This window comes from Schistocerca cancellata, chromosome 1 (genome assembly GCF_023864275.1).
Source record: "Schistocerca cancellata isolate TAMUIC-IGC-003103 chromosome 1, iqSchCanc2.1, whole genome shotgun sequence".
Classification (NCBI taxonomy): Eukaryota; Metazoa; Arthropoda; class Insecta; order Orthoptera; family Acrididae; genus Schistocerca; species Schistocerca cancellata.
In genome coordinates, this window is record NC_064626.1 from 705,219,025 (window position 1) to 705,236,049 (window position 17,025).

General features: G+C 38.3%; 1 protein-coding gene across 3 annotated transcripts in view; it reads right to left on the minus strand.

Annotated features, from left to right (window-relative positions):
• The window catches only part of LOC126184718 (uncharacterized), a 189,142-nt gene that overhangs the window by 34,737 nt on the left and 137,380 nt on the right, over window positions 1-17,025 (minus strand). For all 3 annotated transcript variants that reach the window (XM_049927254.1, XM_049927245.1, XM_049927264.1), the window contains 2 exons: window positions 12,925-13,020; window positions 789-2,650 (listed from right to left, as the gene is read on the minus strand). In XM_049927254.1, the coding sequence (XP_049783211.1) occupies window positions 789-2,650; window positions 12,925-13,020 (1,958 nt within the window). The remainder of the gene's footprint in view (window positions 1-788; window positions 2,651-12,924; window positions 13,021-17,025) is intronic.

Genomic DNA, 17,025 nt, shown 5'->3' on the forward strand with positions numbered 1-17,025 from the left:
TAACTCTGAACAACTAAACATAAATTTAATTGTTAGGAAGTCTTCTGTGAAGGTGTATCAAGTGTAACATTGTTGAGAAGTGAAATGTGGACGATAAGCAGTTGAGACAAAAAGAGAATAAAGTTTTGAAATGCGGTGCTACAGAAGAATGTCCAGATTAGGTGAGTTGTTGACTAACTAATGAAGATGTAATGAATTGAATTTGGGGGGGGGGGGGGGGGGGAATTATGGCACAACTTGTCTAAAAGAAGGGATCGGTCGAAAGGAGACATACCGGGGCATCAAGGAATTGTCAATTTGGTACGTGAAGGAAATGTGCAGGACAAAAATTGTAGAGAGAGACCATAGTTTGAATACAGTAGGGAAGTTCAAATCAGTGTAGGCTGCAGTAGTGCAGAGGTGAAGAGGCTTACAAAGGATAAATTAGTGTTGAGAGGTGCATCAAGGCAGTCTTTGGGCAGACGACCACCACAGAAACAACAGGTCAACTGTGCAATATGTCTTTTATGTGAAGTCAGTTTCCTGACATTGAAATACTGCATAGTGAAGCTACTTCATAAAAAGGGGGAAATATATAATACAGACAATTACCAGCATTATTTTTGTTATTTGTATTTTCAAAAATTAAATAAACAACCCTCAAACATTTGTCCAGCACTATGTAATGACATTTAGTATACATAGCCTGTCCAATTAATAAGTGAATTAATACCAGTATAAGAACTGTTATTAAGCATAATGTGGCAAAATGTACAAGATGACACTAGAAATAGAAAACTAATACTTACTGGAGTTTCTGTTACATTCGGCATTAAAACTGTCATTTTCCTCGAGTCCTCAACTGAGCTGCTGTGAGACAGTTCCCCAAAATCCACTCTCTCTGAAGCACCTATTACACAGACTGATTTATCTTTTAACACACCACTTTTATTAGAATTTGAAGAAATAAATTCACTGTTTACAACACTGTTAGACTCTTTTGCTCCACAACGAGATTCAGTAATTACTTGTTCATCTATGTTGGAAATTTCTTTTTGTACACAAAAACTTTTACTTATATATGTTGCAGCACAAGAATTCTCTCCATTTAAATCATTGCAACTGTTATTTTTACAGTGATGATTATCTCTTTCACTTGAAGTTGTTATTTCTTTTAGTTTCTCACTGAATGATGGCAATTTGCTGATGTTACCATTTTCATAGTAGTGTACAACAGAATTAAGCCACTGTTTCACATAAAAATCTTTGTAATTTGACACGTGCTGGCAATGTTTGTCTCTATCCAGTAGAGAATGTCGTTTGCTGTTTGAATACTTCTGATGGTAGGCTGGTGAAGAAGATTTATCTTTTTCTGGCACTGGTCTTACATCTTGCACTGTAGAATGTTGTGTAGCAGGAGACTCTTCATCCTGGTGTCTATTTGAATACAGTATATTAGTAATTTCAAACTGTGATTTGCATTGCACTTCGTTGCTGTCACTGGTTTGCAATTTACGATATTCAGATGACATCTGGCGATTAATGCAGTCATTTACATGATTTGTAGACTTTTCCTCATTCATTTGCAAACTAAGTCCAGAGCTTGTGCTACTTGTACTGAAAGAGGGTGAAACAATACCTTCCTCTATTTCCATCCTGTTTTGCATTGATTTTGCCTTGCTGCGCTCTGAAATACACACACTGTTGTTGACAAACCTAGATTCTGTTTTGTTAAATACCTGGAATGCCTTTTTGGGTGTGCTATGGCTTCTCACACTAAGTGGCTTCTGACCTTTATCTGGAAGTGTTTCCTTAGTTTTGCTTGAATGGTGTGTCTGCTTAACAATTCTTAAATAATCAACTGCAGCTGCAGCTTTGGTTCCTTCTCCAAGCATGCCCTTGCTGGAATAAGCTGCAGAGCCATTTTCATTTCCATATGAATGGCAGCTTCCATAGACAGTGCTACCATTGTCATCAGGACAACTATTCTGATTCCGTGCTTTGTTATTCAATGTTTCTGGGGCTACAGTGTCACTCTCAGTCACTTGTTTATCAAATCCTGCTGAATTAACAGGGGTAAATATCTGAGGCCACCTCAGAGGAATGCTGAATTTTTTATGGACACTGTTTTTTTTTATGAGACTGATATCCCCAGATCTTACACTGACATTAATATCAGATGATGGTAAAATATACAATTTGCGCCTATGATTAGGTTGTGCCCCATCTTTTACTGTAAACCGACTTTTTGTTTTATGAAATGGTGAACTTGTCTCTCTAAAGCAACGTTTTGGTTCAGTTTCCATCTCAATCTCATCATCACTGTGTGTACTGCTTGCACACGAAAATGATTCTACACTATTTGTATGACACTGTTTCACATCCAGTGGCTTCCCATTTCTCACATAACTTTCTTGGTTTTGCTTTGCTTGAGACTGGACACTACAAGAAAATTGTCTACCAATGCTCTCAACTTGCACCAGTGCTTCACTTCCAACGGCAGTTCCTGCTTGTATCTTGATACGCTGGCTGCAGTGACAAGAGCATCTTACATTTTCACTTTCATTTGCAACCTCACAGCCATTTAAAGCCATTTTAGGACAACAAAAGCAACATTTGCCTTTAGAAACTGAGACGGTCAGTGAATTACTATCCTCAGTTGTTGTTTTACCTGAAAAATAAGTAAGAGATTTCCATTTAGAAACAAACTCTTGTTCTTCTAAAACATAAAAATAATCGATAACTGAATTTGTTAATCAAATATAGCATATACAAACAGCTGGAGTAAGGAATCCGAGGTAGATGAGGCAGACATGGTTTTCGCTAAATTTATTAACACTATATTTATGCAAAATTACATCTGATAACATCTTTATACACGGGGAAACAAACTCCACTGACGCATGTTCAAATGTCACTTGTTGTTCAAGGAGGGTTGACACTGCATTTACCAGACTATAAGATGTCCCCCACCCTCCCTTTTTTATGAGGCTCCTTAAGAAAAATTTATTTTTAACATATTCTGACTAATCAAAATTACAAACCATTTTACTGACATAAAGTATTTGCCGAAAAGTTAACATTATGCCTATCTTTCACTGTAAACCGACTTTTTGTTTTATGAAATGGTGAACATGTCTCTCTAAAGCAATGTTTTAGTTCGCTTTCCATCTCAATCTCATCATCACTGTGTCTACATTTTGACAATACTAGGAGAAATAAAATAAACATAAAGAAATAGGTTACATTAACTTTTGGACCATTTTCTTTTCTACATTTTCTGATTACTAACCATGCAGCCTGTGGTATCACTACTTTTAGTAATAATAATAATAATAATAATAATAATAATAATAATAGTCCCCATGCTAATAGTACAGCTATGAAATTTATACCTTTGTTGTCATGAATATTTGGCTGTTTCTTCTGAATATGTTGCTATTTTTGAGGCTGTTGTTATGGTGGGACCTCAGAACACAGCTCCTTTTTTTCCATATACTTATTGGATTTTGCTTCTATACTGACTTGATGCTATAATGTCGCTCGCTTCCAAACATACCGCCTGACCTCTGCTCTTTCGTTGGCTGTGTAGAAATAGCTGACACGCTCATTTCATTATCGTCATAACTCATGGAGAGTGTTGTCAACATTGCAGCAAGAAACACGTAAAGTACACCACTGGCTACTGTCTAGGCTTTTAACATTTCTTGCAGAGACAAATACTACTGCTGAGTATTTGTCCAATTTTAAAGTCACTTCAATTCCAACTACAAATGGATTAAGGCAAACTGCAATTCTAACATGGCAGATGCTCTTTTTATCTTCTTTAGGGCCAGCAGCATAATATATATCTTATAACGAGATGATTATTAGAGTAGATGCACCAAATTGCTGCTATAAATAATAATTTTTATTTACGACAGACTGTTTCGGCTTTATCGTCATTTTTAAATACGTCTAGATTGACGTGACGTCCATATTATGTCATTAGTGGGCTGTCTTATAACTGTCACTGTTTAATAAGACGATAAATAATGTCAATATGTTGAAAATAAAATGTTAATTACAATCTGACAGTAGTTTGACAGTTCCACTCTTATGATGCTACATGTTTACAAAGATTGTGCAGAATCTTTGTAAACAAATAGCGTCATAAGAGTGGAACTGTCAAACTACTGTCACATTGTAATTAACATTTTATTTTCAACAACATAACAACATCATTTACCATTTATTAAAACAGTGACAGTTATAAGAGAGTCCACTAACAACGTAAATGGTTGTCACATCAATCTAGATGTACTTGAAAATGGCGACAAAGCCACAACAGTATGTCATAAATAAAGATTACTTATTATAAGCAGCTGTCTGGTGAATCTACTCTAATAATGGTAGACGTTCATAATAAGCCAAAGTACATGGTGTAGATCCTATGGTTGGCAACATGAAGAAATCTGCTGCTCACTCACCGCTCCCCTCCCTGCAATCATCCAATTTCTCAGCCAAACTGGAGTCACTGTTACCCTTCCAACCCTTCTATAATGCTGAGCTTGAGCAAATGAGAAAAACAGACTGTGATATCTTCTAATGTGCTGGTCATATGTAAAAATGCTAATACGCAAATAAAAGATCGCAATTGTGATTCAGTCCCATTCTCAAACTTTAATTTGTTCTGCAGTCTAGTGACATGTGTTGGTATTATCTCCATGACAGATCTTGCCACTGTACTTTATTCTCACAATGACAATTACAGTCAGTTTAATATGATTAATTTATTTAAAGACATTTTACTCTGAATTAATTTTCCTTCTTGTTTCAATTGAATGTCTAAAGCTGATTAAAAGCTGGTAATGTTTTTACCCGGTATTTTTAAACGAGAACAGCAACCAAACTTCTCATTTGCAGTCCACTTAGTAAATCATTACAGTCTCTCATAACCAAATAAAATATCTGTCTGGGTTCTGAATCAACTAATGTTTTTCGAAGGACAACATTTCCATTTTTGAATGTTGCCTTTGCTTAAAAAGCGGCGTTAATGTCTCCTCCCTGATGTCATCTCCCATCCTGTTTATTTGCAGCCCTCTGACAATGCATCTATCCATCTTTTCCCACCTCGCTGCCCCACAACCACTTGATGCTGCGCCTGTTGGCAGTCTAGTCCCTGCAAACTCCACCAGATAGCATTCGTCTCTTTCCCCACCCGTACACTACTGTCCCTTCCCCTTCCCTGCCCCACTCCATCCTGCTGTTTGCATCCCATGTTATGTTGCATTCCAGTCCGAGATGCAGAAGTTGGCAGTTGTGTGTGGGTGAGGTGTGGTTGTTGTGTGTGTATGAAAGATGTGTGTTTCTTTCTTTTACTGTCAAAGGCCGTGGCTGAAAGCTTTATGTGAGTATCTTTTAATTGTGCCTGTTGCAACCTGACATGTCTTCTTTACGGTAAGTACCAATCTGTCTTTTCCTACAATGCTGATATTCCTACCTCGAGTCTTCATTGTTTTATCTTGGTGTTGTGACCTCAATAGCCAAAGCTTCATTTCTTATGTAAGATGACCCCTATAAATGTAAGACTACCCTTATATACCACAATAAACAATGTAAAAATGTTGACCTCAGCAGCAATAGGTTAATCTGTGAATATAAGACAACCCTGTATTTTTCGAATGATGATTTGGGAAAAAGACTTATCCTATAATCTGGTAAATACAGTATAAGGAAAACATGGTTTCCAGTGAATCGTTACTAAGAAATATGTTGGTTTTATCTTTCAAGATTGTGGTTTCATTTATTTTCAATATTCAAATTTACATATCAACTACTCAGAACTTCCTGAAGACTGCATATACAGTAACAGGAATAGATAACATGAAATTATAAAATAAATTGCATGAAAAATACAAAAAACTGTCCAGCAATCCAGCAAAAGAGACCCCCAACCCCCAATACAAGCTACAAATTTCTTTAATCAGAGCACACTATGTCTTTAAAGTAGCTGTTCAGAATGCTATCATGCCCAAAACAGAACATAAGTGAATATATTAAGGAAGTAAAGAAGGAAGGAGGGAGGAAGGGAGGGAAGAATGAAGAGTAAATCCTTATATCCTGTTAAAGATGAAGTCATAAGAGAGTGTGCACAGTTTCAGGTTGGGGAAGCATGTAGAAGGAAATTTTCCTTTTCAAAGTAGCCATTCTATAATTTGAATTTAGGAAAATCAGGGAAAACTTAAATCTGGACGACCATATGGAGATCTAACTGCTGTTGTGAATGCAAGTTCAGAGTCTTGTCGCTGTGCTATCTTGCTCAATGAATACATTACAGGTCTGCATACATGTTCTAACTATTCACAAGACTGCTGTACAGCTGCCATAATCCTAGGAACCAGGCGCAATCTAGTGCTGAGATTGTTAACTAAGTTCCTCACACACAACCCTCACCCACCTAAAATCCATTGACATTGCATGATGATCATGTACAAAGCTGTGGAATGGGACTACACCAATAACATCATCACTGCCTAAAGATAAGCAGCACTGAAGTTGTTTGTTAAAGAGAGTGTACCATGAGAAACTTGATGCATTTTGTATGCAACTATGACATTTATTATTCCCTCAACAACATATGTATCAGTTTAAGTATGAACTGAACAAAATGAACTTTAGTACCTGACGATTGTCCTTTGGAGAACTGAACCATTCAACAAATATTCCAGAACAACCATCAATAATTTGTTACAACAGCTCATACCAATGGTATATATGTGATTAATTTTCTAAAACAATGCTTCTATGTCTTGCAGTATAAATCTGTTTACATTATTGGCTACATAAAATTTATTAAAACCCAAATCCACCTGGTGAAAGTTAAGAACACATTTAAAAAGTCTCATAAAAGAAAATTTTTCTGTAATTAAATTTCTATCTGTGAACTCTACAGACAAAGTTACTGGGTTCCACGTTCCTTAGAAATGATAATCTGTATTTGACAACCACCAGTCTCATGAGCATGAAGATTTGATGGTTAAGGACTTTTGAATGCAATGCTGGTTTTAAAATGCAAAGTCTGTTCACAAAGACTGAAGAGGGAACTGTAAACATAACCAGGGTCATTCCATGTCAATTCAACCAATTTGAGAAAATGTTCCAGCTGATAGTCTCAGATTTGGCTAAAATTCAGCACACCAATGGTATCAAGTGTGGAACACTCATGTACAAAATTTTAAGTTCCCCTGCCAATTAGTTCCAGAATTATGGCTTATGAAAGAAGGTGACGTGACCTGGAAATTGCAACCCGCATCTGGCAGTCTATCTTCAAACCCAACTTCAGGTCTTAATTACTTTGGAACTATTCCGCACAGTCCAGTGAAATTTTTACAACCCAGTAACATCCACTTAGAGAACACACTCTATGAATCGAAACACCAACATATATCTGAGGGAAAAATAAAAAATTCCAAAATGTGATTAAAACTTGTTTCTTATAAACAATGGACACACATGGATCACAAAAGTCTTGAAACTAAGCAAAGTACAGTGGAAGATTTTGTTGAAATGTGTTGTCAAAAAACAGACAAACTGACCACTCACACAGCAACAGTGCAATCGGCTTATCTCCAGTTTTGTAAGGATAATTTGAAACAAGATGAAATTATAGTAATACTAGACTTTTCTGAAAATTATGCATTTATAGTCAAGATGCTATCCAAGGATATCATTGGGACAACAGTCAAGCAACTCTCCAGCCATTTGCGATTTACTATAGAGGTGAATCAGGTGATGCGTCTGTCACGAACCTGTGCATTTTTAGTGGCAGTTTAATTCATGATTTGCACTGTCATGGCATATGTGAAAAACAAAGCTGCCTCACATAAATTTTGCAAAATACTTCAGTGATGGGGCAGCTAGTCAGTACAAAAACTGTAAAAATCTCAAAAATTTATGCATGCATTACCATGATTTTCAGATTCACGCAGAATGGAATTTTTTCGCAACAAGTCATGGTAAAAATGTATGTGATGTTATTGGTGCTACCATTAAGCGCATGGCATCACGAGCTAGTCTGCAGCACCCTACAGAGGGTCACATTCTAACACCTCTTCAATTATTTACCTGGGTACAGAAAAATATTTCTGGCATACAATCATTCTACGTTTCAAAAGATGAGGTGAAATCAGTCAAAGGGTTGCTAAAAAGCAGACTAGAACACGTTAAAACTGTTGCAGGCACAAGGAGCCATCATCACTTCTCTCCAGCGGACTCTGACAATGTGCAGATGAGCAGACTTTGCTGTTATAACTATAGGTTCACGCACATGTGTCTTCACAGTGTGTCTGACTCAGGATTCAGAAGTAAAAGCAGCAAAATACAACCAGGTTGCTATGTTATTGCTGTTTATGATGACAAATGGTACTTAGGATGTGTTGCAGAGTGCTGTGAAGCACAAGGTGATGTATTTGTGAACTTCATGGCACCAGCAGGACCAGCAAGATCATGCCACTGGCCACGTTTGGCAGACAGGTGTTGGATTCCTTTTGAACATATTCTTATGACAGTTCCAGTTCCTACCACAGTGTCAGGAAGACAGTACAATTTGCCACTCAATGTACAGAGTACAGTAGCGAAAGTGTGGGAGAACTTCTGTTCGAAGCACAATCGATTTGTTTTTAGCAGTTAAGGTGCAGTAAACATTAATGATAGGTTGTGTTAATCTGTCTATATGTTGTTGCTTAGTGATTAAACAGGTGTGGGAGAGGATAAGAAGAGGCAGAACATTTTACGATATGTTTTTACAAAATTGTGTTGTGGAACAATGGCCACATCACCAAATACATCTGTCAACTTCCATTGTACACAAATGTCTTGCAATAACAGGCTGAAATTTTGACATATATATATCATTATGGTCTACTTATGCAGTGTGTGAAATTTGGCTTGGATACCACTGGTTCCTTTTGTGCTACCACACTTCGAAAATCCATGTTTTTCAGGTAATTTTTCAAATTTTTGTATTTTTATGTGCATGTAACTCAGTTTTTGTGACTCATATGGGCATGATGAGTTCTGTGTGTGTTTAGGCCATATTAAGCTTACCACAAAAAAATGTAAACCCTTTTTGAGTGAATTATGTTTGGCATAGAGGGCACCTACAATATGTACCTTTTAATGTATTACATTTTTTAAATCACATTTTGGAATTTTTTATTTTCCCTCAGAAATATGTTGTTGATGTTTTGATTCATGGAGAGTGTTCTCTAAATGGATGTTACTGGGTTTTAAAAATAACACTGGACTGTGTGGAATAGTTTCAAAGTTATTAAGACCTGAAGTTGGGTCTGAAGATAGATTGCCAGATGCGGGTTGCAATTTCCGGGTCACACCACCTTCTTTCACAAGTCATAATTCTGGAACTAATTGGCAGGGGAAACTAATACTTTGTACACGAGTGTTCCACACATGGTAGAATTAGTGTACTGAATTTCAGTCAAATATGAGACTATGAGCTGGAGCCCCTGGTTGAACTGACATGAAATGACCCACCAACACTTTTTTCATCATAACACGTTATTGTACCTGCATTTATTTGAATTATGAATCCATTAATAACTGGGAAATACTGCAATCTTACCGTGAATACAGTAGACTGTCGGCAATAACAACAGTTCAACTACACTGACAAAGAGTAGCCAAAGATTACTAATTTCCTGTCACTGAGAAACTATTAGATTTATGCAATAAATAGCTGCTATGTATCAACTTATGTATAACTAATACAACATGGGAGAAGATGCTACTGTTCATGCTACTTGTACTTTCCAGACAATGGTTAGCTTCTGACTAGAGTTAACCACATTTTCCCAATAAAAGTATTACAGAAGGTATTGTGTTTGGTGATCATGTAAAAAGCTATGAAATACAACTAACCCCATCAAGACTTCACTGACTGTATGGACATGTAACACTGAACTTCTCTGTCAACAAAAAGAGAGTACCATGAGAAATGAAACTGATGTAATGAGAAAATATGAAAACACAGCAAATGAAGCAGATGAAAGGGGATACAGGCATATATAAAATGAGATTGCAGGAAGTTCAAAATAGCAAAGCAGGAAAGACTAGATGAGAAATGCACCCATAGCTACGGGAAAAACAGATTCTGCCTATATGAAAATCAAAGAAATCTTTGGACAAAAGATAAACAGCTGTTTGAATATCATGAGCACAGATGGTAAGCCAGTACTAAGAAAACCAGAGAAAGCTGAAAGGAATACATAGAATGTCTACACAAGGGAAACTAACTTTAAAGCAATATTATAGAAAGGAAAGAGGAAATAGATGAAGATGAGATGAGGGATATATGGTACAAGAATTCGAAATACTACTGAATGACCTAAGTAAAAAAAAGGCCCCTGGAGTACATTATATTACCTAAGAATTATTGAGATCCCTGGGAGGGCTAGAAATGACACAAGTTATTGACAATATTGAATGAAAAACCCTCTTTAAAATTACAAAGATAGCAGGGATATCTTATTTACAACTCATACAGAAACCAGACTGCAGTTACAGACGAAGGGTTTCAAAAGGGCAGCAGTGGTTGAGAAGGGAGGGAGACAAGTTTTAAGCCTATCCCAATGTTATTTGATCTCTGCACTGAGCTCAGCAAAGGAAACAAAGGAGACAATTGAAGAGGGAATTAAAGTTCAGGGAGAAAAAATAGAAACTTCAAGGTTTGCCGGTGGCCCTGTTATTTTGTCAGAGACGGCAAAGGACTCAGAAAAGCAGTTTAGTGGAATTAATAGCATCCTGAAAAGAGACTATAAGATGTATATCAATAAAAGTAAAGCAAGGGTAACTGAATATAGTAAAATGCTGACAGAATTAGATAAGGAAATGAGACATTAAAAGTAGTCAATAAGTTTCATTGTTTTGACAGCAAAGTAACTGACAATGGTTGAAGTGAAGATGATACAAAATGCTGACTGGAAATAGTAAGAAAAGCATTTCTGAAACAAAGAAATTTGTTAACACTAATATAAATGTAGGTGTTAGTAAGCATTTTGTGAAGGTATTTGTTTGGAATGTAGCCTTGTACAAAAGTGAAATGTGCACAATAAACAGTTGAGGCAACAAGGGAATAAAGCTTTTGAAATGTGTTGCTACAGAAGACTGCTGAAGGAAAGGTAGGTAGATCAAGTAACTAATGAGGAAGTACTAAACTGAATTTACAAAAAGAGAAATTTATGGCACAACTTGACTAAAAGAAAATATCTGTTAATAAGGACATAGCCTGAGGCACGATGGAATCGTCAGCTTGGTAATGGAGTGCGGGAAAGAGGGGGTGGGGGTAAAAATGATAGATACAGTAAGCTGGTTTAAATGTTTTTCAATAGTTACTCGGAGATGAAGAGGCTTGCACAGGATAGAGTAGCATGGAGAGCTCCACCAAATCACAGTCTTCAGACTGAACAACAACACAAGCTGAAAGGAATATAAAAATGTAACACCATAACATCTTTTGACAAAGACCTTAGTCATAGCTCCAAGCAATGTAATATGATCAAATGAATGTTTCACTAAAATACAGATAATTTTATAATGCAAGGTTCAGTCTTTGGGAGAAACAATACTCCTCAATAAAACCAAGCACGACATGAGACTGGCTTCAAAACAGTGTAAATCAATGAATACAAAAATATTTCCTGTATTCTTTTATTCAGACAGGCACTAGTAAGCATATACAGTGCATCTTCCATGATTCTGTATTTTCTTTTCATTCAATGAATGGTCTCACCAATATTATGTGATCAGCTGCATGAAATCAGTGCTTCAAAACATGCAATAAGTAATGGGAAAAAAGAGATATCAATCAAGAAATACTTTAAGATTTACTGACAATGTGTATAAATACTAAAGATAACATACAAATACATTTGAATGATTCTGAATGGAAAAGGTGGGAAAATCCCTCAATAAAAATAAAATAATACATATATATAAAACCTTCAATAAAAAGCAGTATTGACACTACATAACTTAATGGAACTGCATGCTGATTCTTAGATTACATTCTCCATGGAGAAATTTTGATTACTGCTACCTTTCCAAAGAAATTTGCTACATATTATCACATTGTCATGTGGGAAATGATACAAGATTGCAATCTTTGGCCATTTAGATTGGGCACAAGCATAATACACATGTCCTGATTTCCCTCACAGAGTAAAGAAAAAACTGAAAATAACAGAATAAAAATCTGAAACACACAGAAATTTGTAGCCTTGACCTGTGAGGCAATAGACTGTTCTGCCGATTCAATTATGGCATCCAGTAAACTAAGTGTAAAAATGTCTAAGGGCACTGTAAAAGTGAACATGAAACTATGAAGCACTAAACATTAACTTAGTAGATGACTCAAACAGAATCTGTAATAATACTGATAATTTATGTGCTTTCTATACTGTAAATCCAGAACAAAAACAGCAGCTAATTAGTAAAAGTGAGGGAGCAGCAGTTTTTTAAAGAAACAGATTTGTTGTTAACTTTACTATGTCATATGTTGTCTGAACACTTATAAACAGTCTATGGCAAACTAAGGTCCCAGAAAACAGATGTGACACAATGAAGGAATGTGAACTCTCTTAGAGTGGGATGAACTATTGCACCTGCTAATACATAACTAAATACCAGCCTGTTAGATTTATTCTGTTGGATACTTTTAACACTGACAATAAATAACAGTTTAAAAAAAATACAATCATAAGGAAGCTATAAAATTGTGTTCCTAGGATGTGGTAATTCCCAGCTGGGTCATAAGAAAGGTATCGTACACTTTATAAGAAACAAACATGGAAAGTAGAAGCAAGATAACATGCAAGTATTTGACAAAGAGTTGTTCAGAAAGAAATAATAAAATAAACCAAAAATGTTTCTCTTTGTGATAAAGCATACCTCCAAGCTTTCTTATATCTTCATCACTTAGGTCATACCTTTCTGGATGGAGACGGATAATACGAAGCCGATTTTTCATTGACTGCCAAGATCTGTCTGAAAATGGAAAACCAAAATGTCAAGCAACTAAGTTTGAAAAGATGGCAATTCAATCTGATCCAAAATATTCAAAGATTTTAATACAAAGGCTTCTGCAAAGGGTGTCAAAGCTGCATCATCTCATAAAATACTGTTAAAAACAGAGCTGCATAAATTCCATCAGCAGAAACCTATCCATGCCAACAGGTACCTATACACTGAAACCCACCATCATCTGGCTTGTAGGTGTTCTGTCTTATATATGTGTACACTGAACATCCTAGCCTACCACATCAGTGATATTCTATTTTCAGTTGGAGCAGCACAACAGATAGGTGCTAGTGAAGCTCCATCACAATTGTGGGCAGGCTCTCAAGTTCTGAGAAACATACAAGACACAATGGATGCACACTCATGAAGTCAGAAGGGTAACTGAAATCCTTAAGCAACTTGACAATATTAACAGAGAAGACGGCTACAGGCTTCCAGCATCCTGGCTGTGAGCAATTCCAGTATGATAGGCTGCCTATGGATGCAGGAAAGTAGCCTCAGTGGACACTACTGTGACATGCTGAACAGTCAGTCTGTTTCTCTGCAACTACCAGCAGGAAAACGTGACCTTCAGAAGTTTATCACTGATTTATATAGAGAGCTACCAATTACCAGCATGTCATGTAACCCGCAAATAGTCTGCCACATATCCCCTCCCTCTCTTCTTACATCAACCAGTGGCATTTTAAGGTCTTTTAAATTCTAAGAAATGTGACATCACTGGTTATAAATGCAACATGTTGAAGTGCCCCCCCCCCCCCCCCCCCAGCTAATCAATTTATTGCCCTGACGAAAGCCACTGCAAAATGTCTTTATTTTAATATTTTAACATTTGTAAGTATTTATAAGATGATGCAGTAGCACAATCATACGGATTTTAATGAGGTTAACATGTTTGTTAAGATTATAACACAATGATAATTAAGGATTTTTTCTTTAAATTGAATTACATACTGGAAGAGTTATTTATATAAATTTAATGTCACGACTGACTCATTGTGAAAATCCATTCTTTGTACACTAAACAGATATAAACACACTCATTTTATCCCTATTGCAGCTCGGCATCAGCGAAAACTGTCATAGTAATGCACAAGTAACAGAGAAGCTTCTGCCAAAAGACATTTGTAATAACATTGCTCTCAAAAGAAATATATAGGCCCTACTAGAAGGTCTATTCAAGACTTGAAACAGCCTTTTAAATTGAATAAGAGGATCTTGCTGGCCCATGGGATTACCTAGACGTCATACAGACAGTTCATTGAGACATATGCCATGTGTGAATGAGCAATGCCCTATTGAAAAATAGCACCACAATACTGTCACATGAGGGGTTACATACTGTAGTGGCAACTTCTGACACCGAATGTAACAGCAACACCAAATGTAGCGGGAAGAAGTAGAAGGCACCATATTAAGACTCGTCTGAGCTTTCCTAGTGATTTATTGTTTACAACTACAGTACCGCGTCTCCCTTGTTCTGCGTCACCGGGTCCTGCAAGGCTGAGGACACCACTTCGCTGACTGCGAAACGGCTAGGCGTGGAATGGCTGCCTCAGTGACCCATGCACGCACTGCTCTGTATTGACCTTGTACGACGACGACGTCAGGATGTGCCGGTAGCCGACTCAGCGGTCTTTGCCTCTGCTGCCTCAGTGCCGTACGCTGCAAGGCAACCCGCAGCGCACTCCCTCGCCGGTGTGGCTAAGAACATGGCGACAATGAGCGCCCGCGATCCGGCAGCTGAATTTGCGACATTCGCTTTGGATATCTCTGGTGCGTGTTGGGAGCCAAGACCACTGCCTGTGGTAGCGAGTCGTTGAGTGGCCCGTCACTGGCTGGCTACGGACCCCGCGTTGGCCTCAGAGGGTCACACCAGTGACCCGCCGTGGACTGGAACACTGGCGCCCCATCTGCTGCTGCGTGTAGCCTGTGGTATGACATGCCCCACCGTCCAGGAGAGCTGCCACACTTGAATGCTTTGTTAGTGAACCAACACCTATTTATATGCGGCTGTGCACCTCTGTTTTGCTATTAAATGCGCCGCTCCGTGTCACATACTCATAACACTTGGGTTGGCCAGTGGGCCCCTTCTGCCTGTGACTTGCGCCATGCAAACCACTGCGTGTACTGTTTCTGGCAGTGCTACACCCCTGTGGCCTCTATTTTACTTCGCAATTGCTGGTGAGCGTAACTCACTGTAAACACGCCCCCAGCTGGCTCTAACTTGTGCGCTCAGAAATATTGTATCAAAACTGACTTTTCCTATCCCAAACGATAGTGCCACTCCATTATTCCCCCCTTCGGAAAGACCCGGCCCCTGGGTCGACCCCTCTTAACTTGTTTGGGTTGGCACCTATGACATACTTCCTTACTTTTAGAAAACTTAAATGTGGTCTAGTGCCCCTTAAAACACATGACATGAAACAAAACGTAAAAATTCCTTTTTGGACGACCACTGCTTGATCAACCCCTTACCTACTCGTCTCACGCCCTCAGTAAGCAATCCATTGGGACTTGGACTACGCTTGGTTCCCTCTTGGAATTAGCTCTCCACCTGATCAGAATAAAAATAACACATAAAAAAGTTAAGGCTGCGAAGGCACCTGGCACAGAGGTGCTCAAACTGATCATTATCTGTCTTGGCCTTTCCCTATACTGAGCGACATGTTGCACAAGCTGTTCGGCTGATACGCGCCCCTCTTGCTCTAAAATGAACCGGTTTACAGATCTCAACAGACCTGACTCCATAGTTTGATTTAACAAGGTCAGATTCTGCCTTGGCAAAAACTCTAAAGTGGCTTCTGGTCAGTACAGCTGTGGCTGCGTAACATTCAATTGCATGACTCCTGAAATTGACACTGGCACTGATTAAAATTCTGCTCCCCTTGAGCTCTATACGTTTCGCTTCTGCAAATACTCCCTGCTCAAAACAACTTGCTACTACTATCAAATTTTCGTAGGTGGAGAAGATCCTGTGGTGTCACCGCCAGACACCACACTTGCTAGGTGGTAGCTTTAAATCGGCCGCGGTCCATTAGTACATGTCGGACCCGCGTGTCGCCACTGTCAGTAATTGCAGACCGAGCGCCACCACACGGCAGGTCTAGAGAGACGTACTAGGACTCGCCCCAGTTGTACGACGACTTTGCTAGCGACTACACTGATGAAGCCTTTCTCTCATTTGCCGAGAGATAGTTAGAATAGCCTTCAGCTAAGTCCATGGCTACGATCTAGCAAGGCGCCATTAACCATTTCTAGAGAGAGTCTCACTTGTATCATCAAGAATGCTGTATACAAATGATGGATTAAAGTTAAGTATTCCAGCAGCTACGTACTTTTCTTTATAGCATTCATTACGTATCCTGTTTCAGACCTAGCGCCACCTGTGTGAGTTGACGCGTGCATTTCGGCCTCCTCTTGCAACACAGTGTTGGCTCTTCTGCCAACACTACAGATCCAATGCATCCCGACCTGTTGCAAGCTCAATTTTGGCTCCATGATGTCCCTTGAACAGTCTATTTCTTCCCTCCTTGCTACAAATAACTGCACCCTTCACATGTCCGGATTGGTGCTTATCACCCTGGCTTGACATCCCATTACCTTCCCTCGATGACAGCTTCATAGTTCCTCCCTTGTCATCTTGGCCTACCAGCTGTTAACTGCCGAGGTCAGCAATACCTCTTCAGTTTTTTACTTCTACCAACTTGCTCAACTCTCCCTTTTTCAGTGACCTGAAGACAGGGATCACCATCACCCTTCCTTCTTCTTCAGAAAGACTGCTGTCCCTAGCAGGCTCACAATGCTCGAAAACACACACACCACTTGAAAATACAATGCCTAATTAATCTACGCAAACTCAATGATACATAAAAAGAAAACAAAAAACTACAAATACTACTTTCTGGATCGCAAAGTATACAGTACATCATGGTGTACTCTATCTTCCTGGTTTTCTCTGCACTGAACACC